Source organism: Chiroxiphia lanceolata, chromosome 21, assembly GCF_009829145.1.
Source record: "Chiroxiphia lanceolata isolate bChiLan1 chromosome 21, bChiLan1.pri, whole genome shotgun sequence".
Classification (NCBI taxonomy): domain Eukaryota; kingdom Metazoa; phylum Chordata; class Aves; order Passeriformes; family Pipridae; genus Chiroxiphia; species Chiroxiphia lanceolata.
In genome coordinates this window covers 2560129-2584913 of record NC_045657.1, presented here as the reverse complement: position 1 = coordinate 2584913, position 24785 = coordinate 2560129, and the positions used below count along the sequence as shown (strand labels likewise).

General features: G+C 41.0%; 2 protein-coding genes across 2 annotated transcripts in view; both read left to right on the top strand.

Moving 5' to 3' along the window:
• Window positions 1-8832, top strand: part of LOC116797049 (centrosome-associated protein 350) — a 38501-nt gene extending 29669 nt beyond the window's left edge. The window contains exon 23 of the transcript XR_004360562.1: window positions 8819-8832. The gene's annotated coding sequence lies outside the window, so the exon portion shown is untranslated. The remainder of the gene's footprint in view (window positions 1-8818) is intronic.
• On the top strand, window positions 1830-24785 carry QSOX2 (quiescin sulfhydryl oxidase 2; the record flags this gene model as incomplete). The annotated part of the gene is made up of 12 exons (XM_032708662.1): window positions 1830-2073; window positions 6842-6942; window positions 8045-8093; window positions 9226-9334; window positions 9526-9616; window positions 11027-11172; window positions 11815-11958; window positions 14055-14184; window positions 15974-16096; window positions 17226-17376; window positions 21317-21505; window positions 23752-24785. Coding segments are annotated over 12 exons (2028 nt in total), but the record flags the coding sequence as incomplete, so codon positions are not given.

The window sequence follows — 24785 nt, the reverse complement described above, 5'->3', positions numbered from 1 at the left end:
ACCCTGCATTTAATTTTCCTGTAATCCATCTCTTTCATCTTTATACATTTAACAATTCTTCTGAATAAAATGTGCTCTAAAATATCTTTGGCACTGCAGATTTTTAAAATCCTAATTAGCAGCTGCCACAAGATTTTTCAGTTCTTTGAAGCTGTTGGACTCTGCTCTTGTAACCATCTATTTTGTTGCTTGTTGTACCCAGGAAAAAGAGACAGAAAACCCCAAAGCTGGGTTGTGATATGAGAAGTCATTTAGCCTGTAGCTGGGGGTATGGATCAAAAGATATGTGACTGCCCCACTTCAGATATTAATGGTCAAAAAAATAGAGGATCAGGAAAAGAAAAGGCAGAAGGGGGAGAATCTGTTACTCAAATCTCAGAGAAGATTTTACTGTAATTAAATTTCCACCTTTGTATTGTCTGTGGGTTACTGACCAGAAACAATGATAAATTAAACTATAACCTCTGGATTTACATTGGTGGGCCTGAAGTAAGAATTTAGGCCCATTTGTTTCCTTCTTGTTCTTCAAGGATTAAAAAAAGTGCTTGTGAGTAACAGAAGCGAGAATTATATTTTCAGAGACCTTAGTTTTTAATTATCTAAGTTTTAAACTCCTCTGAAATTGTCCTCTGGGGGTGTTGTTGGTTTTCTACCTCTCATTAATGTAATGAAAGTTCTTAAGCCTGCATTTAGAAATGAACGGAGATGTCCATACTGTGGCCAGAGCTATAAAAGGTGCTAAAATCCATTACTAGTGCAAATCCAACCTGAATTTATGGAAAGTAGAGAGTTTTTATCAACCTGCCCAAGTGCAGCCTTTTATCAGAGATTCAGTCTGAGGAGAAACAGCTCTTCCCTGCTGAGAGAGGTACTTTGGGATGAAACAGCTCTTGACCCAGAGGGCAAGAGGTGCTCAGCTCTTCTCAGTGAGAAGCTCTGTGAAGTTGAAACTTCTGTTTCCATATCAATTGTCACATAAATTTGGCCACCGAGCGATCTCGAAGTATCACAGGATGGGTCAGGCTGGAAGGGACCATGGTGGGTCGTGAAGTTCTACAGAATGTCCTCGTGGCCTGTAAATTGTGCGTTCTTTGTACCCCTATCAGTGGTACATCTTTCTTCCCAAGCTTTAATCTCCCTCTAGGCTGAGATCATTGAAGTATGTCCAGCCCTAGACCTTAACAACTCTACCAACAAGTAATTTGTTTTTTCTGGCACTCGGACATCACTCAGAGCTTGCTTATCAGCTGTGGTTTCACAGAGTAAACCTCCCTTCTTGTTGATTAGGCTTGAAAGGTCAAACATCAAAGAACATCATCGCTTATGAAAATTTTTACATAGTCCACATTTTGAAAGGCTCTGAGGGACACGGGGCAGTCTCCGCTCCCCTTAGGGGACGCAGGACAGTAGTCGCTCCCCTCTCAGGGACACAGGATAGTCCTCGCTGCCCTCAGGGGACTCGAGACTCTCAGGTGAGAGGTGACACTTCTTGCTTCCCTCAGGACACAGGAGAGTCCTCCTTCCCCTCACAGGAAATCAAGACACTGCTCGTTTTCCTCACAGGGAGACAGGACACTCCTCCTTCCCCTCAGGGACACAGGACAGCCCTCGCTCCCCTCAGGGACACAGGGCAGTCCTCTCTCCCCTCAGTGCACACAGCGCACCCCCTCAGGGACACGGGACGGCCCCCTCTCCCCTCAGAGCACCCCACACCCCCCCCCCCCCCAGGCCGGGCCGCCATGGCCGGCGCGTTGCTATGGCGCGGCCCCGCCCCGCCCCTCTCCGCGCGTCCCAACATGGCGGCGGCGGGCGGGGGGCGGCGGGCGCTGCTCCCGCTCCCGGTGCCGCTCCCGCTGCTGCTCCCGCTGCTGCTCCCGGTGCTCCTGGCGGCGGCCGCGGCCGCGCGGCTCTACCGGCCCGGCCACGACCCGCTGACCGTGCTGACGGCCGGCTCGGTGCGGCCGGCGCTGCTCAACTCCTCGACCGCCTGGGTGGTGCAGTTCTACAGCTCGTCCTGCGGCCACTGCATCGCCTTCGCTCCCACCTGGCGGGCGCTGGCGGGGGACGTCAAAGGTGAGGCTGGGACCGGGTCGCGGCCGCCCGGCTGCCCTGACCGCGGCCTCCCGGTGCCCGGTGCCGGTGCAGGGCCGCGGCGGTGCCCGAGGGGCACTGGGCTGGGGGGCCGCGGGGCCTCGGGCGCTGTGTCACCCCTGGGCTGTGCGGGCCGGCCACGCGTGGCCGGGTGGTGTGTGAGCCGTGGTGCCTCGGTGTGTGAGAATCACCCCTCCTCCCAGTGCCCTGGTGGTGGTCTGAGTGTGGGCATCACCCCTCATCCTCTCCTCTGGTGGTACCTCGGTGTGAGAGCATCACCCGTCGTCCCGCTTCCCTGGTTGTATCTTGTTGTGTGAGCATCATGCCTCGTCCCACTTTCCTGGTGGTACCTTGGCGTGTGAGCACAACCCCTCATCCCAGTGCTCTGGTAGTACCTTGGTGTGTGAGCGTGACCCCTCATCCCACTTTCCTGATGGTATCTTGGCCTGTGAGCATCACCCCTCATCCCACTTTCCTGATGGTATCTTGGTGTGAGCATCACCCCTCATCCTACTTTCCTGGTGGTACCTTGGCCTGTGAGCATCACCTCTCATCCCACTTTCCTGATGGTATCTTGGCCTGTGAGTATCACCCCTCATCCCACTTTCCTGGTGGTCCCACGCTGCCAGAACGGCACATGGCACAGAGCAAGGCTTGGGTGGTGGTAGCACATCCCCAAATTAAAGGTTTCACAGGAATCCAGGGATAAAACATCACCTCACACAGAGTGATCCAGCTGCGGGGTTTACACGTGAGCGTCCATGTGTGCCCATGGGAGGTTTGTTTAGACTGAACTCTTGGAGGCAAAATATTTATCTTCTGAATGTTTTGTAAGGAGAACAGCCTACTTTGGAAGCTAAATAAAAAATATTGTGGTACTGGAAAGACCATGAATGTATTTGATCTATATCTTGCAAATTCAACATAGTGTGGATGGCCTAGAAGGGAGAAAAGGACCACCAGGAAATGATAAAAAAATCAAGCAAAGTGAGAACCAGGTTTTCAGATTTATCACATAGTGAATTAAAAAGAAGTAGTGGCCTCCACAGCTTATACTGAGAGACCTGCCTTGCTGTGTCAGCCTGCTCAGGTTTTTTGGCAGGTGCTGAAGTGTTTTACTCTGGTTTTACATGTAAGGAAACAAACAGGCCCCCCAGGTATTGGTTACATTCGATACCTTTGTTGGGGAGGAAACCAGAGGTCAGATTTGTATGAAATGTTATTCTTAACATAGTGGTATAAAAAGCTTTTAAACTGTTCTTAATTTAGCATTTCACCCAGGAGATCTTTCCAGGATGGAACAGCTGTTCTAATGCACTCGTGGTTTCAGTTTGAGAGGGAGTGAAGAGCTCTGGCTCTTCTCTGACACCCTGAAAAGTGTTAACAACTAACAGGAGATGTAGGTGCAGTGTTAGATGTACATGGGTTTAGATCTGTGGAAATGAAGGCCCACCCAAAAATAGGTCCTGAGGAACTTACCACATGCTGAGGAATTCTGACTGATGAGCAGAGGCTCAAAACCAGAGAAGCACAGAGCAGTCATGGTTTCAGAGCAGTCCAAACTCTCCTTACTTATATGGGGGGGTTGTTTATAAAACCAGTGGCTTTTTTCTGTTTAATCTGCATAAGTTTATGTAACATTTTCACTACTGCTTTGATTTGCTTCTGGCCAAAATATATTAGATTTTCTTCTTCTTTGAAGTAATAAGGAAGTGTTTGAGCACTACAGTGAAGGTCATGGAGAGCCTGAACTGACCAGAGCTTTTGTCAAACAGGTTTATATACATAAACATGTTTATATATTAATACAGCAGTGTGATACCTTTGTAATTTGTAATGACTTCTTCAAATATATATTTTCTTTCTCACCTACAGTCACGATAACTGCAAATTCTGTTATGCAGTTGTGTTACTGGAACCACTTAAAAGGCCTCTCTCCTCTTTAGTCCTTTGAATTTTTATGAAGACTTTCATTTAGAAAGTGGATTCTGATATTTGTGGACATTGGCACTACCAGCAAATGCAATTGGCTTCTGGTGTTATTTGTCAGGAGAATGTTTCAATTTTCAAGTTGGAATGAATGGATTTTAGGAGGAGGCTGAGAACAGGCACACTTTTCATTGGGAGCTTCATCAAAAAAACCAAACCCCAGAAGGTTTTGCCCACTTAGGCTGTCTCAACATTTATTTTTCAGAAATATTTACTCCTCTGCTAGGATATTAAAGCTTTCCTTGAGGATGCAGGTTTGTTTACATTAGGATCACTGTGGATGTGTTTGCTGATTTGGTGTCCAAACAAAATCCAGTTAAATTGGTGCTACTACTTTGCCCATAAAAGGCCTGTGCTAATAGACTTAATTTTTATTTTGTTTCTCATTTGTTAAATCTTGCCAATACAACCATTCATAGAAGAACATAATCCTCCTGAAAAATAGGATCAGTGCTTGCTTTTGTGTAGTTTATGTTTTGATTTTGATACTCCCTCTCAGAACAGGCTTTATGCTCAGAATCACAGTTCATCTTATTATAGGAGTGGCCAAAGTGGCCATTAGAGTTAACTGCCTTTTTTCTCTCTTAAGAGATGATTGAATCTATCCAGCAAAATGCCTTTGGGCTGGAATCGTGTGGTGATTTTCTGTGTAGAAGTTACAAAAACCTTTAGAAATCCCATATATGACAACCCTTCAGTTATGCACAGAAGCAATCCACTCCTCAGGATTTGGAACAACTCTTCCAAATCTAGCAGTTGTTGTTTCAAATAAAGCAATAACAATTTCCTTCCAGAGATTGTTCTTTGAACACATTTGGTGGGGAACTGCAGAAACCCTTCTCATCGTTCAGGAGGTGTTAAAATAGGCAGCTTTCAAGTAGCACGTGGGATGCCTTGGGATGAGATGTGTGACCTGAAACTTCCTGATAGAAAACACCCAGCTGGAGAGGAAGTTTATGAAAAGGAAGCACATTCCTTGTCATTCACTCGTTGGAGCTGTGTAGCATTTCTCAAGTGGGAGGTTCGACCAACCTGTGGATTCCAGTTTGTCCAAGACAGTCCTGTTCATTCACTGGAACTTGTTTAGCGTGGACAGAAGTTTTGCTGGTTAATATGTCACTCAGCTGCCTGTTTCACATGGTTTGTGAGTCTCTATTTCAAAACTACTAATGCTGATGTAAAATTAATCAGCGTTTCAAAGAAGCTGATCCAGGCTGGAGTGGCACCGGGAACTCCGCAGTGTGGGCTGTGCTTCCAGCAACGCTGGCATCCCTGAGAAAGGAAAAGCTGCTTTTCCAGCAACAGGAATGCTGAGCAACACACTCCCCAGCTGGTGCTCTTTAACCCGGGGGGTTTAGCTGGGCTGGGGGTGCTTTGTTGTGTGGGGGTTATTTGCATTGGGATCACAGAGCTCCTATTCATGGTGCGGAGGAGGATCCAGACAGGTGGAAAAAGGAGGAGGGGTGCTGGAAGTTGAATGGGAAAGATACCCAGAAGCCAAACTTTCCTTTTGTATTTTGCATTTTATTTGATGAAATGGACTGTTGTGTCCTTTGTGCTGCTGTGAATACGTGCCCATCTGCTCCAGCATGTTTGTGGGGTCTCCTGGTGCCCACTCAGCTCTTGGCACAAAACTCTCCCTCAGCTGCCCCATCTTCTCCAAAGACAAATAAAGGTCAAGCTAAGTTTCAAAAGCAGTTTGGCAAAGCAGCTCTCCATCAGCCCTTGAACTTGATGAAGCTTTCATGCTTTTTGCTGTAAAAGCAAGTTTAATTTTAGTGCTTTTTAAATTTTATTGATACTTGGGAATTGTGGGGGGCCTTGAAATTCTGCCCACGGCTGGTTTGATTTAACTTTGCTTTAAAAAGGAGCTGTCTAAGGATTCCCTTGGAGTGGTTCTTCCTTAAAGTGATTGCTGCAGCACAGCCTGGCTCAAAAAGATAAGTTCCCAGCAAAAAGAGAGGGAAAAAGCTGTAAGTCAGTTGAAAGCTTTTATTGAAGTTACATAAGCATATTTGTAGAAATACTTGAACTCTTGTGGTTACTGCTATGAAACATGTATAAAGAAAACTCACAGTGATGCTCAAACTCAACTATTTAGCACTCTGGTTAAAATGCAGGTATTTTTTGAGGTATATCTAATGTATTTCTGAACAGTGCTGATGGATAAAGACAACTTCCAGCAGACACTGCGTGAGCTGGGGGTTGTGTGTAATCCTGAGGCCTCACAGAATATTGTAACTTGGAGGAAAAACAGCTTGTTAAAAAACCTGTAATACAAGATACATCGAATTTATGGCTTTGTAATTGACAGCCATGTGGATGAGTAACTGCTGGATTAATTTTATTCAGTTCCATGTTCTGCATGCCTTATTTTATGAGCACAGCTAATGGGAAAAGCTGGGGGATTCAAGCCGGGGTCCTGATGGGATGACCCCAATTTCGTCTTCCTGGATTCAGTAAAATGCCTTCAGCCCTGGAACTGCTGCACTGTCTGTTGGGATTCCTCTTGTTTAGGTGCATTTAAAATCCTGATGCAGCCAAGAAAAACAGGGAGGTTTTAGGTATTTTGAAAATCAGTAGCTCGTGTTACACTCGGGGGTAGAAATGAGCAGCAAATGAGAATCGACCGAGGGCTGGGTTTTTATGCCACTGGAATCTGTCAGAGTCCTGTTCCTGCTTTCCATGGGAAGCAGGGTAATCCATCAGCTGGGATCCCTGATCACTTCTGCTGAAAATTGAAAGGTATCTTTGTTTTCAGACTGGGAATCTGCAATTAGACTTGGTGTGCTGGACTGTGGGGAAGAGGAGAACTATGAGACCTGCAAGGACTATGGTATTCACTTTTACCCATCCTTTAGGGTAAGTGGCAGAACATCCTGCCTTAGGTAAATAATGCATGTTTTGTAGTAAGTAAAACCATAAAATTATGTATAACTCGTTGTCCTTTAACTGGACTTCTACTTTGCTTTTTCTGAGAAAACTGCAAACTTGATAAAAGATTAATTTGAGGGTTTTTTTGCTGAATGCAAGAGCTGATGCAGCTGTTTAGAGCAGGAATTCTGAATCTGGAAAATTCTCATGCAAAGTACTGTGTTGTTACATTTATATAACACTTAGTTTTAATAGATTCGTTAGGTAACTACAATTTGTACAAATATTTTTCAAATTCCAATGTGTGAAAATAAAGGAAACACATGGGAATTGCCTCATGAAAACAGCTGATTTCATGACCAATTAAAAATTTCCCCTCGATTGATCATTCACTATTTTTCTAATTAATTTCATAATTTGCTTAAACTGGCTTTTAAAAGGATCTTGTGTTAACCAGAAGTATCTACCATTGTTCATTTCTATATCTAAATGCAATTTTTACCTTCTCTCTCTCTCTCTCTCTCAGTCTGTATAATCATATTTTTAACTGTAAGTCTGAGCAGAATGTGGTGGGTGGAGAGGATTGAATAAACTGTGTTTGTCATGAGGGGGAACAGGAGCCATTTCACTGTAGGATCTTTTACCCTGAGAGAAAAAAACAGTATTTTTTTTAATCTTTAAAGTTTTAGGTGTAAATTGGAACACAGTCTTTATTTTTCCATTTTATTTTTCATAGCAGAAGGCAGCCAAGCTCCCTTAGATCTCCTGTTTAACCACTGGAGGGAGTTGGGAAAATGTGAATTGTGTTCCAAGCATATACAGAGCTGGTAACACAGATTTGGGGATCAGTTCATTTGGGTTAATGTTTGCAGTATTTTTCCTCTAAAAGTTGGCTTTTTTGTTGTCAGAGTTCTGAATGGTACATATGAGATACCCTAAGGAAGGTGAGAAACAGGTCTTTGGAACTCCTAGATTTAGAGGGAAAACTCAAAGATAAAAATGTTTTGTAGTTAGAGCTGTAAAAGTAAAAATTCTTGAAAGCCATTTTTGGTTTTGTCTGATACAGTGACTTTTCTTTTCTCCTCCGTAGTACTTCAAAGCATTTACAAAGCAGTTTACTACTGGAGAAGACTACCAAGGTAAGAATATCCAACTGTAAGGAATCCCAGGGCAGTTTTCCTGTGAACCAGGGATGTGTCACACAACAAGCAAAATCCCTTTGCCTGTCAATTAGTTTGGACAGAGATGGGATGGACTAAATAGCTTTTTAAGACAGGATATTCCAAGCACTGTATGAAAATGGAGCATTAGGTAGAATTTTAGACAGAACTTAGGGCTCACATTCTTCATTTTAATTTTAAATAAAGTTCTTAATTTCCCCAAATGTCTTGATAATTTTTTTTTAATTCCCTTTTTTTTTTTTTCCCCCACCACACACCTCATCAGCAGGAGATCCAATTTGCTCAGTCCTGACTCTGGTGCCTTTTGATCCGTGAGCCACTTTTCCAGGCATCCTGAATTGCCCTGGGAGAGCCCCTATTCAGATGTTGCCCAACTGAAACCAGGCTTATCCCCTGTGTGTGTGACAGAATCACAGCTTGAGGTGGTTTGTCTGGGACAAAAGTGCTGTTGTGTCTTTCAATGGATTAACATTTAAAAGGCCAGAGGTCAGAGGAGAGACCACCTGCACCATTAACCCCTCCTGGCCAAGGGAGCCACGCTTTGTACCTGGGGCTTTTTGGCATTTGTGACAGTTCCTGCTTTTAAATTGGTTTCTCTTCAAGCAAATCAAATATTCTCACACTCCAGTTATTTCCTCACATTGTCACCTGGCCCATTTGGTAGGATTGATACACCTTGGCAGTTTTTAATTCATGATTGATACCCTTGTTGCAAAAAAGCTCCTGGAGGTGCCCACACCACCTATTGTGAAAATAAGCACAAATTTAGAATCAAACATTGTTTGAAGAGAAAATCAGCCAGGCAGGCAGATGGATAGATTTGGAAAAGCCTTGAAGTTTTATTAATTTTGAGGTGGGATGACAGCTTTTAAACATGATCTTATATTTACATTAAAATGAAATCCTGCTGCTAAATCCTTAGTTCGTCAGCCAAATAGTATTCTGGGTTGTAAGTCTAAATTTAAAACAAAAACCTGACACAGCAAGGCATGAGGAAACCTGCCTGCACAGGCACTCACATGCACAGAAAACCTCCTTGTGAGTCATTCTCCCCCAGTTTCTGAAGGGGTTGTATTTTCTGTAACCTCAGGAGGAGCAGATCGAGAGCCACAAACAGTCCGTCAGAAGATGATTGACTTCCTCCAGAACCATTCCCAGGAGGTCAGACCACCTGCTTGCCCACCCCTGGACCCAGTTTGGTAAGTTCCGTGTTTCAAATGGAGCTGTTTATGTTCACTGAGTTAATTAAATAAAATATAAAAGGTCCTATTAAAGACGAAGCGAATTTTCTTCTCGCTATCACTTCTACTGTGAGATTGTAAAAGGAAATTCCATAAATATCAGTGGGTGTGTTGCATTCTGAATTTCTTTTCTTTTCTTTTGTTAAAAGGTCCAGTGATATTACTTCTCTTTTTGACAAGAACAGCCACCATTACACTGCAATTGTGTTTGAAAGCAACAGCTCCTACCTGGGACGAGAGGTAACTGCCTTCTGACTGACAGGATGTCTGGGAATGAATGTTGTCATAACACAGCTGAATTTTAGGTTATTTAGCCAAGGAACAAACTGATTCTAGGACTGAATTCAAAGGTCATAAAGGGCAGGTCATGCCTGTTTGAGGGATCACAAAGCCAAGGGATTTTCTAGGGCAGTGCTTCTCACACAGAGGAACTTGCTTACAAAAGATTGTGATGTCATGTTGACTTCTCCCATTCATGTTTCAGTGGAAGATTAATTTATCAACTTCATTGTTAGCACAGTTATTTTTTCTTTCCAGGTTTGGAAGATCACAGGAGAAATATTGTCAGGTTATGTTATTGTTTTGTTACTGCTGGAGAACAATTTGTGATATTTATTCTTCTGGGCAACTTTTATGGTTTCAACTGTTGATAATAATCTAAAATCTCAGTTTTCCTTTCTTCACATGTAAATTTTGGGAAATTCTGTTCCAAATTAAGATGATAGCATAAAATTATTTTCACATCTCTGAGACGTGGAGGAAGTGGAAGTCTTTGGTTTCTGCTTCCCCTCACTCCATCAATAAAATATTTGATTTGGCATCTTTTCCCCACCTAATGAGCCTGCTGTTAGCTTAGACAACTGCTACTTTTCTCTTCCTGCCAAGATCTAGGATAAGTGAAGAAAATAAATTGCATAATTATCTGGGCATAATCTGTGTAGAAACATCCAGTGTCTGCAAAATGTTTCTAATTAGATTTGATGCTGAGATGGCCCAGTTGCATGAGGGGAGGAGAGTGTGCTGCCAAAAGGGAAGATCACTTTGGGAAGCAGGCTGCTCTGCTTCCAGGCATTTGTTTTTGGAAGCTGCTGTGTTGATACAAGTGAGCATTACTGAAAAAAAGAAATGAGAAGATTATGAAGTTCTTCAGCTTTTTATCACACTTGCTTTGATTTTTTTTTTTTTTTACTTGCTGCTACAGAGGAAAACTGAGAGTCATCTGATTAACACAAAGTGCCTTCAGAGGGAAAGATGTTTGCTGATGTCATGTAGCATTTTAGCTTTATAGAATAGTTTAGTAAAATAGGAAATAACATTTTTTTCATGTTTACAATATGGGACAATATGGGCAAACCTAACAGGAGTCCCAGCTCCTGAAGAAGGGAAGACCACATGTCATCACTGTGATGGAAGGAAGGAGGCAAAGACCAGGATAGACCAAGAAAAATAATAAAAAAAAAGGAAGATAGGAGTAATAATTTCCAGAGAAGAGTAAATCTTGTTCCTGTGTACAGAACAGTCATAGCTGCACTTCCTTGGCAAACAGCTTAAGGATGCCCTTAAAGGATGATGCACTTCACCCATTTTTGTGTTTTGTCCTACAGGATTCCTTGAACAGTGTGTGATTCATGTCATCTTTTTGTTGCCCAGGTTATCTTAGACTTGAGCCAGTATGAAAACCTCGTGGTGAGAAGGGCCTTGAATTCTGACAAGGCTTTGCTGGAGAAACTGGGTGTTCCCTCAGTCCCCTCGTGCTACTTGATCCACCCAAATGGGTCCCATGGCTTAATTAACAAGTGAGTAATTATCAGTCAGAGCAGTGTGAGGAGGTTCATTTAAGTTACAAAAAAAAGAGCTTCTATGGATTCCTTTCACACAAAGCAAATTATTCTGTATCGTCCTTTTGCCTGTAATAGTGACATGGTGTCCTGACATGTCATCAATGCACTGTACTGTTGTGCAGTTGTGTGTTATTATCAATAAGAGACCTAATACTACTTTTACTTACCACTGTTGCCTGTTTATAGCTTTAATTTATTACTGTGATACATCTGAAAAGAAAAAAACTTAGGAATAAAAGTGGAAAAAAATAAATGAAGCGTCAAAGTTCTTAAGAAAAACTTGTTTCTAAGTCAAAATACTTGTTCCATGTGAACATTTTTGTGTAAAGCAAACAAATGTTTTAATGAATGTTGTTTGTTCTTATTTTGAGTGGATTTTCTTATTTTGAATGGAATTTCACACCACTAGTCCAAATTGTTATTGCCAAATTGAGCATTATTTCACTTCACTTTGTATGGAAACATACTGTGCTACACCAGGACTGGAAAACGTGAACCAAAGTGAATATCTTGTTTTATAAATATCCTAATTTGCTTTGGACATTCACTTAGTCTGAGATTAAAAGCAATCTCTCCTTGTTGTCCATTTATGTGCAGTTTGAAGCCTCTACGGTCTTTCTTTTCTTCATATTTAAAGTCACTGCCAGGTGTAAGAAAAAAGCTCCTTTTGCCACTCCAGCTGCCAGCTCAAGAAGACAAAGAGGAGGGCACAGAAATCAAGGTGTGGAAAGAGTTTGATAAGTAAGTGATACCCTTGATTTTCAGATCAACACTTGGTTATTAAAATTTACTTTGCAGGGGGTTTTTTTTGCCCCGTGGGAAGCTGTGCTGTGATTTATAATAAAATCCTAGTGCAGCTCCAAATTTGACTTCGTTCCATCCCAGAGGATGCACCTTGAGTTGAACAGGTTGATCAGTGCTGGATGCTCTGCATCCTTCTGCTGTGTAAAATTAAAGGTGTTCATGCTTAAAACTGGAGGAATTGCAGCATCAAAACTCAGAGCAAAGCTTTCAAGCTGCTGCTTCAACTTCATCCCTCCAGGTATATTCAGGCAACATTTGGGAATTGGTTTAATTCCAGCATCAAGGTTACAAATTGGGAGCAGCTTTTCAAACAATTCACAGGTGAAATTCCTGAGGGCTGCCAGTGTTTTGGTTTTAGGAGCATCTGCACTGCTGTGGAAGGAATGTTTTTCTCCAAAAGTATGGTTAAACACTCAATTGACTTCAAAATGTGAAGAACTTACATCCCATTGCCTGAAATATATAAATCACTGATTGGAACTGTTGGAAAACTTCAGGAAATAATCAGTGTCTCTGAAAAACTGAATAGTAAAGTAAAAAGCTGTATAATTTCTGTAGAAAAGGAGAGTTCCCTGTGTGTGCAGCAGTGAAGCAGTGCCCACTAAAAAGTGCTGCCAAATGCAAGTATAATAGAAAATACTGAAGTCACTGGAAAAGATGTTTATCATCCCAAATCCCAAAGGTTTATCTTCACCCTCTTTCTCTCTTTGTGTGAGAGAAGGATGTAAAGCCTTTGCAGAGAGATAATCCCTCAGCATCTTTAGATGGAAAGATGTAGGACTGAGTGCTTTAATTTAGTACTTATTTTCCTTTCATAGACACTATTAGTGTCATCTTCTTTCAATGACTATTATAAAGTACTTTATATGAAACATTCTCTTAGCAAAACAACTTAGTTAAATTGAGCTGCTTTCCAGCAAGGCAAAATCTCGTTGGCATGAATCTCCAGTCCAAGTACCTTCTAAATAGGATCCTTTGGGAGAACCTCCTGCATTCATGTGGATGTCTCTTTATTTAAGAAACTTGATGCAGAATTTTGCTGGTTTTTAAAATTTAAGTGAGTACATTATTAATTAAGGAGATAGATTCAGAATAAGTCTGTAGTTTGAGCTGTTAGGATATAGCTCAAATATAGAATATTCTGTATTTCAATATGTTCTTTCCTGTATGTCATTTAGGAGGTGGGGCCAGCCAATTTCTTGAATGATTGTTTTTTAATTCTCTGTAGTTTTGGAAGCAATGGTGGTGCTGAGCTCTTACAAGAAATCTTAACTATTCACTATGTGAAATTCTGTTTGTTCGGTGCCATTGCTCTCTCACACTGTCTGAAGTTTGTGCTCTGGAAGCACTGAAAGCTGGGGGTGTGTGCTTGATGCATTTGTACTTTGTGAAGTGGTTTTTGTTATGAAGATATTTGGTTGTGAGAGGGGACTTTTAAGATGTTTGATTTGTTTTACGTGGTTTACTTTGGCCTGCCACAAGGTCCCTAATTCTGCCTCAAGAGCTGGTGTGATTTAACTTTTACATAAAGGACCTGCAGTAAAACTGCTGCCTTTAGGAGAGGATTTCTAAACTCAGTCCTGACATTTTCAGCTCTGTTTGTGCCCCTGCTCTGTGTTTAATCCACTGTTGTTGAACAGAATTCTCCCTTTGTCCATAACATGTCATTTTTCTGTTTGTGGCCAACCCAGCAGAGAAGCTGTAATTTCCTTCCATCCCCATTTCCTTGCTGACAGTGCCAGGGCTATAATTTCATGGCAAGGTAAAGCTGGCTGGGAGGCAGAAAAGTTTAGTCAAATATTAAAAAAAACACACTTTCTTAAGTGTGGTTGTGCTTCATTTGTCCAAACCCTGAAGGGAATGAAAGAGTCCAGTGACACCAACCTGAGCACCCGGGGCGGGGTAACTGCAGTCCCTGGGGGGCTGAGGCTTTGATGACACCTCTCTCTATCAATTTTATCTTCATGGCTGGTGACAAAAAAAAAAAGCCAAAGAAAGCTGCCAGGTTATCCCATGATTTGTGTGTTTTCCAGGACCAAGCTGTACATGGCTGACCTTGAGTCGGGATTGCATTTCCTGCTCAGGGTGGAACTCGCCACGCACAAGACACTTGAGGGAGCTGAGCTCAGGACCTTCAAGGATTTTGTCACCATCTCTGCCAAGGTACACACTTCCAGTCTGTGATTATCTGTAAGAACGAAGTGACTCCACCATCAAATTTATTTTGGGGCAAAGGTCTCTCAAAATGTCTTTCGCGGCGTTTAAATATGTGCGTCCTCAGCAGCTTAAAAAAGAGGTTTGTGGGTTTATGTACGTGCTGGTTTTGAAGTATTTGATGCTGTTCTGACTTACTTCCAGGGTTAAAATGTATTTTAATTTAATCTTAGAGGGCTCAAAATTAAATAAATCTTAAGTAGTCTGCAGCATATTGAACAGCCACTGTAAATATAGTCCATTTATCAGATTTTCAGGATAAGTAGCTATTGTAACTCAGTGGGATTAAAACAGCCTTTGTTTTTCATTCTTGACTTTTGGATTTCATTAATGCACACTTGGCAAATGGTGTTCTGTTTAGAGATCTTAGCAGCTTCTGTCTAAGTTTGGAATATAATTGAGGTACTGAATTTAATGAGTATTTCAAAATAATGGAGGTATTGAATATTAATGAGTACCTAAAAAATAAAAATGCTTATGTGTTACATTTGTAATATAATGTGATATGAATTGAGAAAAATTAAAGTAATTTTTCTTTATAATGCCAATTTACTGAAGTGACCAATGTCTCTTTATATTTACAGTGTAGCTATCACTATGTTTTATTTTAAAACAGTGAATCAATAACTATTAAGGGAGTAATAAGGCCTATATGAACCCTTTCCAGATATCTGGATTTATCTGAAAATCAGACAGACAGTTTCTTACCCCCCTTCCCCCTCCCCTGCAGCCATCAGAGGTCAGAAATCTCTCACTGGCCTCATTTCTTTAAGAAAGTGTGGTGCTAATCTTTCCATCATATTATCCCTAAAACATCCTCTGCTCTTCCTGATGGCTCCTGGCCAGCTGATGTCATTTGCTTCCCTGGCTATTAGTGCAGAAATTGGGAATGCTCTCTTTTGGGTCCCTGCTCAGCTCCACCTGCCCTTGCAGGGTGGGCTGCTGGCCTTTATTTGCCTTTTTTTTTTTTCTGTGATGTAACATTTTCCTTGTATCTCCCATTCAGGTGATTTTGTTAGGAAACCTTTTATACTCTTCTCCTGTTTATAGTGAGGATCATCCTAAAGTCACAGAGGTCTCTGGTTCCCTGCTTGGGGAATTTTCATTACTGAAATCCTGCTCCCTAAAGGATGGTGGGCATTCTATAGTGATCACAACCCTAATTAAAGCAAAATACCATTTCTGGTGTAAAATCATGGCCTTGCCACTGACTTACAGTCCCTCCCACTCATCTGCCAAACTGTGGCTTCTGTAAGTTCCAAGTTAAGGAAGTCACTGTTTCCAAATCACTGTTACACACATGAGAAGGAAAACCCTCTCCTGGATAACCAGCTTCTAAATTTACACAAATCTGACCAAAAAGAACAATTTTTTGTGATTTATCTTCTTAAAGTGAGAAGGATTTCAGCCTCTCTGAGGTGTTACCTCTGTTCTGAGCCTCATTCTGAATTACCCCAATGTGAAATTCTGTATGATCTGTCCCAAATTGTTCCATGCAATTCCTGCTTGTTATTCAGTGCCTTCCATTTTAATATTTTGCACATAAAACTTGTTAATTTTGTAAGCACAACTTAGTGTGAGATGGCTTTTTACTGGAAGCAGAACAGGTATTAATTTGCTTATAATCTGAAGCACTTTAAAGGCAGGAAAACAATAAAATGACGACAAAAGTGTCTTGCTGATGATGAGATTTGGGCTTTAAAATATTGTTTTCCGTGGTTTTTTTTGTTCTTCTCAGCTTTTTCCTGGCCGACAGCCTGTGGTAAAGTTGTTAGAGACCTTGCAAGAGTGGCTGGTGAGCCTTCCATTAGACAAAATCCCTTATGATGCTATTCTGGATCTGGTCAACAACAAAATGCGGGTAAGCTGGTCCCAGTTTCCAGCAGAAAATGCAGCATTAGTAAAGGATAAGATTCTATATAAATCTAAGACATCACTTACTGATGGTCCCTCAGTCATAATGGAGTTATAAGAAGGTTAAAATGAAAATAAAGTGAAATCTGTACCAGAAAAAAAAAACAACAAACACAAACAAACAAACAAAAAAAATCCACATGAAGAAATTGAAATGAGAGAATTGCAATCCACAATCCTGGCTGGGTTTATAATGAGCAAGCAGTATGTGTTCCCTAATGTCAGCTTCCAGGGATCCAAGATTCCCAGTGGATATTTTGGGCTTTGCTGTGCCTGTTATCAGTAGGGTTCTCTTGAAAGTCAGAGTTGAAGCGATGGGAAATTCACCCACTGAAACAGGAATTATTCCCAAAGAGTTTCCCCAAATACTCTTTAATTCCTGGCATGCAAAGGCCTTGCTGGAATCCCATCCCACTCTGGCAATCAAAGCCCTGTGACAGGGCTGTCCTTGCCCAGAAATTAATAAGAATCCTCCCTCCCTATTTGCTCTCTGAAATTTGGAAACCTCCTGTGTGTTTTGGGAAGCAGAGAAAGAAGTCTCCAAAACTAAAACCTTGCACTGGATTTGGGGTGTAAGGGTTAAGAAGTGGGTTTAAGAAGAAATAATATTGAATTCTACATCTTAACCTGTTAAGGTTGTACCACTGGGAGTCATGTAAACCTGGTGGAGTAATATGGAATTTTTAATGTGCCTGGGAAACTGAGGTTCTGTCACAGTTTACAGTAATATTTTTGTGTGTGTTTTGTTCATGCTGTTCTTAAAAAGAAACTTTACAGGTTAAGCTGCATCATGTGTTCTGTCAGACTAATTTTAGTAGGTTTGACATCAGTATTTTGTATATCCTGCAAGAGGGTTGAGTTTTCTAAAGGTACATCAGAGTATTTTGGACTTGAGGATTGGTCTAGGTTTAAAATTCGTTTGCCTGAAGCATAAACTCATTAGCAACAAGTGCAGAGAAAATAATTGACTGTTCTTTACCCTCAATTCCACGTAGGATCAGCTGTGCTCCTACACTCAGTAGCACATTCAGGTCCCAGAGCTGCATATATCCTAAATACACCTCTTTTTTTCCCAGATTTCTGGCATATCTCTCACTAAGAAGGTTCAGTGGGTTGGCTGCCAGGGCAGCAGACCAGAGCTGAGAGGTTACAGCTGCTCCCTTTGGAAGCTGTTCCACACCCTCACTGTTCAAGCTGCACTGAGACCAAAAGCCTTGATAAATACAGGTAAACAGCACATTTTTTTGGGGGGGTGAGGGGAGTGTGTAAATCCTCAGTTAATACTGAGTTTGTGGAGGGCAGTGGCTGCAAGTCTGTACCAGCAGGGGTCAGAGCTTTGCTGCAGCTGGAAGGTTTGGAAAGCCTTTCTCCTCTCTTAGAAACGTGGTAAATAAAGTGTGTGGCCCTAAAGCTGTGAGTGATAAAGCAGAAAAAAAATAAAAAATTTCAAACAAAGAAATTTTGAGCTCCCTGAAAAGGGATGAAAATTATTCAGGTCACCTGAGGTTGCACTGGGAATTCAATTTGAGAAGAACGAGATTTAACCATAGAATTTAGTAGCTATAAAGCATGTACAACCATTAGCTGATCCTTCTGTAATGTTATTTATTAAATACTGAATGTTATGACTGTTTTGGGTTGTTTTTTTTTTTCAGCTGAATGTACCTGTCATTAATCTCCCCAGTGATTTACTACTTTGCCAGCACTCTGTAAAATTGCTTGTTTTTAGACTTGCAGCATCCTGTGAAGCAGAGTGTTAATATTCTGGTGATGATTCCTATTTAAGAAACATGCTGGATATATAATCTATTTTCCTCACCCAATGAAAATAGAATTACTAATGTTAAAATATTGGCCTTCATATATTTTTATTCTTGCCAGGACAGCACTGTATTTGCTTACAATTCTATTTAGTTCTCATTTCAAGCCTTTTAAATTTCTTTTCCAAGGAATATGAGAATTCTAGATGGACTGTTACTAAACCATAAACCCCAGAAATTTACAATTTGCCAGTTGCTGATTTTATATTTAAAAAGTATTTCATTATTTCAAATTACAGATATGTGTGTTTGTCCAGAATTATTTGCAATCACAGTGAAAAAATCTTTCAAATCTTAATAATTCTCCTGCAGAACAGGGATATTTTTTTTTTATATAGCAAATCATCCTGTTGTTTATTTTTGTTGTTCTCTGTGTTTTGTTTGTTTTTCATGGGACAGTGGGTTAAATTTCTTCCATTTAGTGCTGTGAGTTGGAGGGGTTTGCACTGGATGATTTTTAACCATTCAGGATCCTGCATAAGGTAAATTCCCCTTTTGTCCCACTTGCCAAAAACGTTCTGATTAAATCTAAAAAAAAAAATTCTTAATATTTAACCACGCAAAATTACACCTTAAACTGTGTGTTCCAAGCCTGAGCTGGAGTCAAATCTGAAGTTAAAAATACGTGGTAGGACCTGAGAACTCTTTGGCACAGTTAACCCTGGCTGGAAATCGGGGCAGAGATGTGATGATCACTTCTTACAGCCAAAGAATTGGGTCAGTCTGAGACTGTGGGATTATGTCTTGGGAGGTTTTCCTCTCCTTATTGCTTGTTTAAATCCCATCTACTAAAAAGCATGATGTACTCCCTAATCCCTCCCACCACAGGTAGGGTTTTATGGTTCTTGTCCACTTTAAAGATTAGGGTTACCCTGAATTGCAGTAGTTTGGGAGGAGAGAGAAAAGGAGGATTACACGATGATACATGGCAGATGTTAACAGAAGATTCATCTCGGGGGCTGATAAAGGAAAAACAAACCAAATGAGCCATTTTGCAATTGTTTGCTTTTCTTTTGAAAGCAGATGTGTTTTTCTTGAGCGTTTCCTCTGGGTGAACTCGCTGTGGGTTTAGTGAGAAAATGCCTTTATTGGGCTGTACTTGAAATATTTTCCTGGGGAAGGGTGAAATTTTGAACCTGCAGCGGGAGCAGCACGAGGGATCCGAGGGAACTCGGAGCAGAGCTGCTCACACCCAAGGATGTGTCAGATCACTGCAGAAATCAAGTCCTGAGCACACTTAATTATAAAGAAATGAGTTTTTAGATAACAGGATCTGTTGGTGTGAAAAAGACAGGCTTGGGGATTTTATAATGAACTGTCTGGATTCTTTCTTAATCTGAATTTGAAAGATCTCCCCACAAAATGAATTTTCAGGAGTGTAACATTGCAGAGGAGAACAGATATAATTAAATTTTTGTATGAATCTGTTCCTCCAGAAAGAGATTATTTGCAAGTAGTTGCTTTGGTTGTGTTTGTTGTTTTTTTTCTAAACACATATTTTAGTATAAATAATAAAACTGTTCTGCCTGAAATTTGTTTCAACTTTCCAAAATTATTTTCCAGCCTTCCTTTTAATACAGTAATTTAATCTGCTTTAATCTCATATCTTTTATTTATACATGTCTGTTCAATCACAGATATTGAAGGGGCTGAGGAGAGATTGGTTGCTGTTTAGGATTTCTTTTTGGCTTTAAAGACTTCTTTTTGCTGCTGTGTTTAAGAACATCGTGGTGTTATTCTAAATAAAGGTGTAATGACAGTCTACATGTATTTCTTATATACCTAACAAGAGTGCTCTGATAGTTTGAGCAGGTTTTGTTGAGGATTTTTTTCCTTCCAAAAAACAATGCAATAGTAAATTATTCCAGTGTTCAGCAGCAGGAGGCTGTAATTTGATCAATCTGCACCATAAAATGTGTTTAATTTGACAAGTGTGTGTTCGTGGTAACACACGGTACATTTTTAAATGCATTTTGACATAATTTACTGGGGCAATTAAGCATGAATCAGAAATTCTGTGAGACAGAGATGAAACCATTAAGATTTCAACAAATTATGTCAGGTCTTCAAGCCACTTGGAGATGTAAGAACTACCTGCTGACACAGTAAAGGCCACAAAGTTCTCCATCTGGGGAGACCTTATTTTACTTCAGAATTAATTATCAACTAGTCAATGTAAAAGTGTGAGTGTTATAGAATTATAATGTGTTTGTGTTTATTTCAGGAGGAATTCCTGATTCACTCCTGGAAGTGCAAACATTGCTCAGCAGCTGTTCTGGGGGTGCATTCAGTGCCTGCCAAAAAAGCTGTGGAATTAATAAGTGTAATGAGATTCTGGTGCTCTAATTCCTCAGTAACAAACAGGCATCACAGGCACCTTGGGAAATACTGACCTGAGGGGCTTTGACTCCTGATTTTCCAGCAGAAGGATCACCATAACTTCAGTGCCTGGGCATAAATGGCATGTTATGCATACCATAAATATTCATTTAGTTATTGGGCAAGACGTTGGAGAAAGTCTCTGCTTCCAGAAGAATTGTGACACACAGACAGTGTGAACTTAGCATGTTTTAACAATTTCACAATGTGCTCTGGTAAAAATTAATGTCTGACTCTCATTTAACTGAGTTTTTTCCCCCCTCCTTGAATTGTCAGATGCTCTTTGAAAGGAGAAATTTCACTGGAGAGAACACTTGACTTTTAACTCTTCTTTAAATGTGTTGTCCAGGGTAACTTGGAGCACAATTGTACAGACTAAATGTGTTGGCTTGTATTGGTATAAACAGCTACTTTGCATTTTTAATAGCACTATTGCTCAATCAGCATTTTGGGAACCTCAGTGTGTTGGAAATAATTCCCTTGTGGGAATTACTGTCTGATACTCCAGACAAACTTTCCAAACTTTCCAAAGTGTTGTGGAAAGCACTGTTTGAAAGCACTTTAAGCTCTGTTTATTGCCAAATAATTTTGGTTCTAAATGTCTCACCTCAACTGCCTAGTGGCAATGTTATAAATGAACTACTTAGTGACAATATTATAAATTAAGTACTTAGTGACAATATTATATATGTATTTTGTTGGAGGGGGTATTTCTTCAAAGAACTCTGTGAAGCTTTTAGTCCCTCTAAGATCTTTGTGATTTATTTTTAAATAGATCCTGTGTGGTGACACTTGTGCTCTGGATATCTTTAAATTACAAAAGTGTCTATTTTTATAGAGTCAGGTGTGAATTTGCATGGAACAAGAATGGTGGAACATTTCCCTCCCTTTTCCCCCAGTTCACTTTTATGTTGAAGTTCCTGTGTTGGTCCAGAAGGGGCTGAACAAACCTGTCCTTTGTGTTGCAGGTCTGGAGGACAATCCCCAAATTGTGCTGCAGGTCATGAGGAGGTACATCCAGCACTTCTTTGGGTGCAAGGCTTGTGCTCAGCACTTTGAAGAAATGGCCAAAGAGTCCCTGGATTCCGTGAAAACCTTGGACAGGGCTGTCCTGTGGCTCTGGGAGAAGCACAACGTGGTGAACAACAGGCTGGCAGGTATGGGAGGGAGACACCTGAGATCCTGTGCCCTTGTGGGACACAATCACAAAACTCTATTCTCAAAGGTAGTTTCTTCTGAAATTTCACCTGTTGCTCGATGAGAGGATCTTTCTGGAGTCCAAATCAAAACCTTCTCAAAAAAGGGACAGTTAAAGTGGATAAAAATTAATCACATTTCTTTCTGTGACACTTTAAATAGGGATTAAAACCTGTCTGGATGGAAAAATATAATTGAACAAGAGACTTTCTCAGGAGAAAAGAACCTGAATTATTGGCAGATCAGCAATGGAATAAAATAAAATATGAAGGAAATCTGTGCCCCCTCTAGATCATTGTGTTTTCAGTTAGACTAAAAGTGCTGTTAAAATACTGGTTGTGTTTAATCCCTTCTGTTATGGAGGTATCAAGTAACTAAAGCACTAAAGAAAATTGGTTTCTCTTTGCACTAAATCCCTGTCTGCTGTTATGGATCTGGGTAATGTAGCATTAGTTACAATTTAAATATGTGTTCATATCATGGTCCTGCTGAATTCCCCAGATTTATGAAGTATCAAATACTGTTGTGAGCACGAACAGTTTGTCTCCTTTCTCCAAGGAGGAGAAGAGAACTAAATGATAAGGGATTAAATAAAAAACATCCCCTAATTTTTGGTTACAATTGGCTGGGCTGTGAACACAGAACCAGGCAACTCCTCTTGGCTTGGGCTTGCTAAGTGGTGGAGCAATACACTTATTTAGAGCATTAAGGTATTGGAAAACTCACAGGGATATTGATTTAGGTGATGCAACAGCCAGCTAAAATACCCTTTTAGTAAGAAGTATAAACCCCCTGGAATAAATAATAATGTTAAATTATGCTTTTTAAGTTTGCTAAAATTTCTCCACGGGACAGTGATGTATTTTCACCCTTAAAAGCTGCATCTGTATTTGTGGTCACACGTGTGGCCTCCAGTGAGAAATGATGTTTGGGCAATGAAAACACCTTGGCACAGCCCTAGAGTGGGTCAGGAGCTGCCTGGATATGGCTCTGCCCTGTGGAATTATTCCCTGTTGATTTAGAATGGGCAGAATTTACAGCATTTTCCTCTTTGGCAGCAAAACACGAAGTACAGGGAATTTTCTGTTTGTAACCTCACCATAATTCATTTTGTTTCTATTTTCTCTATTGAAACAATTTGATTACTGAGTGTTCTTTTAAGATAAAAAGCAAATTTGCTCTCTTGCTTGTACATCTCAAGGAGACATATTTTTAAGCATCCTTCGAATCCCTATTTTACTCAAAATCATGGGGAAGCTTCCTGCCTTTAAAAAGAATATAAAATAATAATAATAATAAAATGAGAGTCTGTATTTTTAAAAACATTTTAAATGTTAGTGTACTAATAACAATCAGCTAAATAGATTAGCTTTTTCTTGCAAGTTTTTTTCCAAAAATTATTTCCATCCACTTTTTGCAATGTTATTTTTTAGAGCAAAATGTGACACCAGCTCCAGCCTTCAGCTCTGCTGTGAGCACAGGGAGGTGGCCAGAGCTGTGAGCATCTGAAATGTTCAAACTGGATCTAATTCAAGACAGAATTACAGGTTTAAAGGCTAGAAAAAAAAAAAAAAACAACCAAGCTGAAAAATACATCTTAAACATAAGAATGGTTTTTCAAGTGCTAAAACCAGTTTGCTCCAGCCGTAATGCAAAAAGCTGTGGAAAAGCAAGCTTAGGATGGAATGATTCACAGCACAGAAACATGAAAATATCTGAGTCTTTGGCCTTGAAGCTGCTCCTGCAACCCGGGCAGAGCACAGGGATTAAGGAGCACTGAGTGAAAAGAGCAGTTTGTTTTGCACCATAATTCAGGTTAACCCTGAAGGGCCCAGATGGTCGTGTCCTCCTGCCTCCTGAAAGCAGCAATTGCAGGAGCTGGGGCTGGGATTCCCACCCTGCAGCTTTTCCTGGGAAAAAAAAAAAAGGCAAATAATTATCATTTTTGTGTTTGTATTTTGAAATGTTTCGGGTCGGAATTGATGCACCCCTGAGGAAACTTATGAATTTCCAAATTTGTTTGTGATTGTTCTTGGTTTAATACGAACATCATTGTGCTGTGGGGTGTTTTTTGAACAACCCCACTGTTTGTGAGTGGGAAACACTCTCTGTGAGGTGTCTGGTGGTTCAGCTTCCCCCGTTCGTTCCCTGATTTTTATTCTGATATTTATTTTTACTGCGGGTTTTTTTTTCTCCTCCCGATCAGGTGATTTGACTGAAGATCCAAAATTTCCCAAAGTTCAGTGGCCGACTCCAGACATTTGTCCTGCATGTCATGAGGAGATCAAAGGACTGCACAGCTGGAATGAAGAGCAAGTCCTGCAGTTCCTGAAATCCCACTACAACAGTGACAATATCCTCTACAAATACACCGAGAGCCAGACTGACTCCAGTGACCCCGAGCAGGGAGACACCAGGGAGGGGAAGGACAAAAACCTGCTGAAGAATCCAGGGGGAAACAGAGAAAATAAGCTCCAGGATAAGGAAAACTCAGTAGATTCGGGCTCTAAGGGGTTAGAGAAGCCCGGGGGGAATCCCGGAGCTGTCCAAGGTAGCGGGAAAAACTCGGGGGCATCAGTGAACCTCAGAGAGGTCAGGCAGGCTGTGTCCTTCCTGGGGATTGGCTTTTCCAACATAGACATGAGTCTCTGTGTCATCCTCTATGTCGCCTCCTCCTTGTTTTTGATGATCATGTACTTTTTTTTCAGGATGAGGTCCAAGAGGTGGAAGGTGAAGTATTACCGGCCCTCGGTGTAGGGGTTCTCCGTGTTCGTGGCTGTTCCCAGACACAGCTTTAATCTTTTATGATCAGGGATTTTATACACAGTATTCCTTTGTCCCGAGGCATTCCCAGGTGTTGGATGTGAGGAGCTGGCTGTGAGAAGCCGTGGCACACGTGGCTGTGCTCTGGAGGGAGCGTTGCATGTGTCAGGGCAGGTTTTTCCATGACTTACCACCGACATCCTTTACTCATTTTCGGAGTAAACATTGCATTATGCAATCCACTGTGCCTGCTGGGGGAGGAAATTGGATATTGTTTTGTGTACTTCAAGTCAGGTGTTATTTTTTTTTTTTTAGTTTACCCAGAGCTGGTTTCACCTCCCCGAGTGCTGAACAGTTCCAGTGGTACTTTGGCTGCTTCCTTTGGAGGAGCAAGAATTCTGAGGAGTTTGTTGGTTTGGGTTTTTTTTTTCAGGAAACGAGTTTCATTCTGATTAAACCATTTCTAAACCTCTGTGA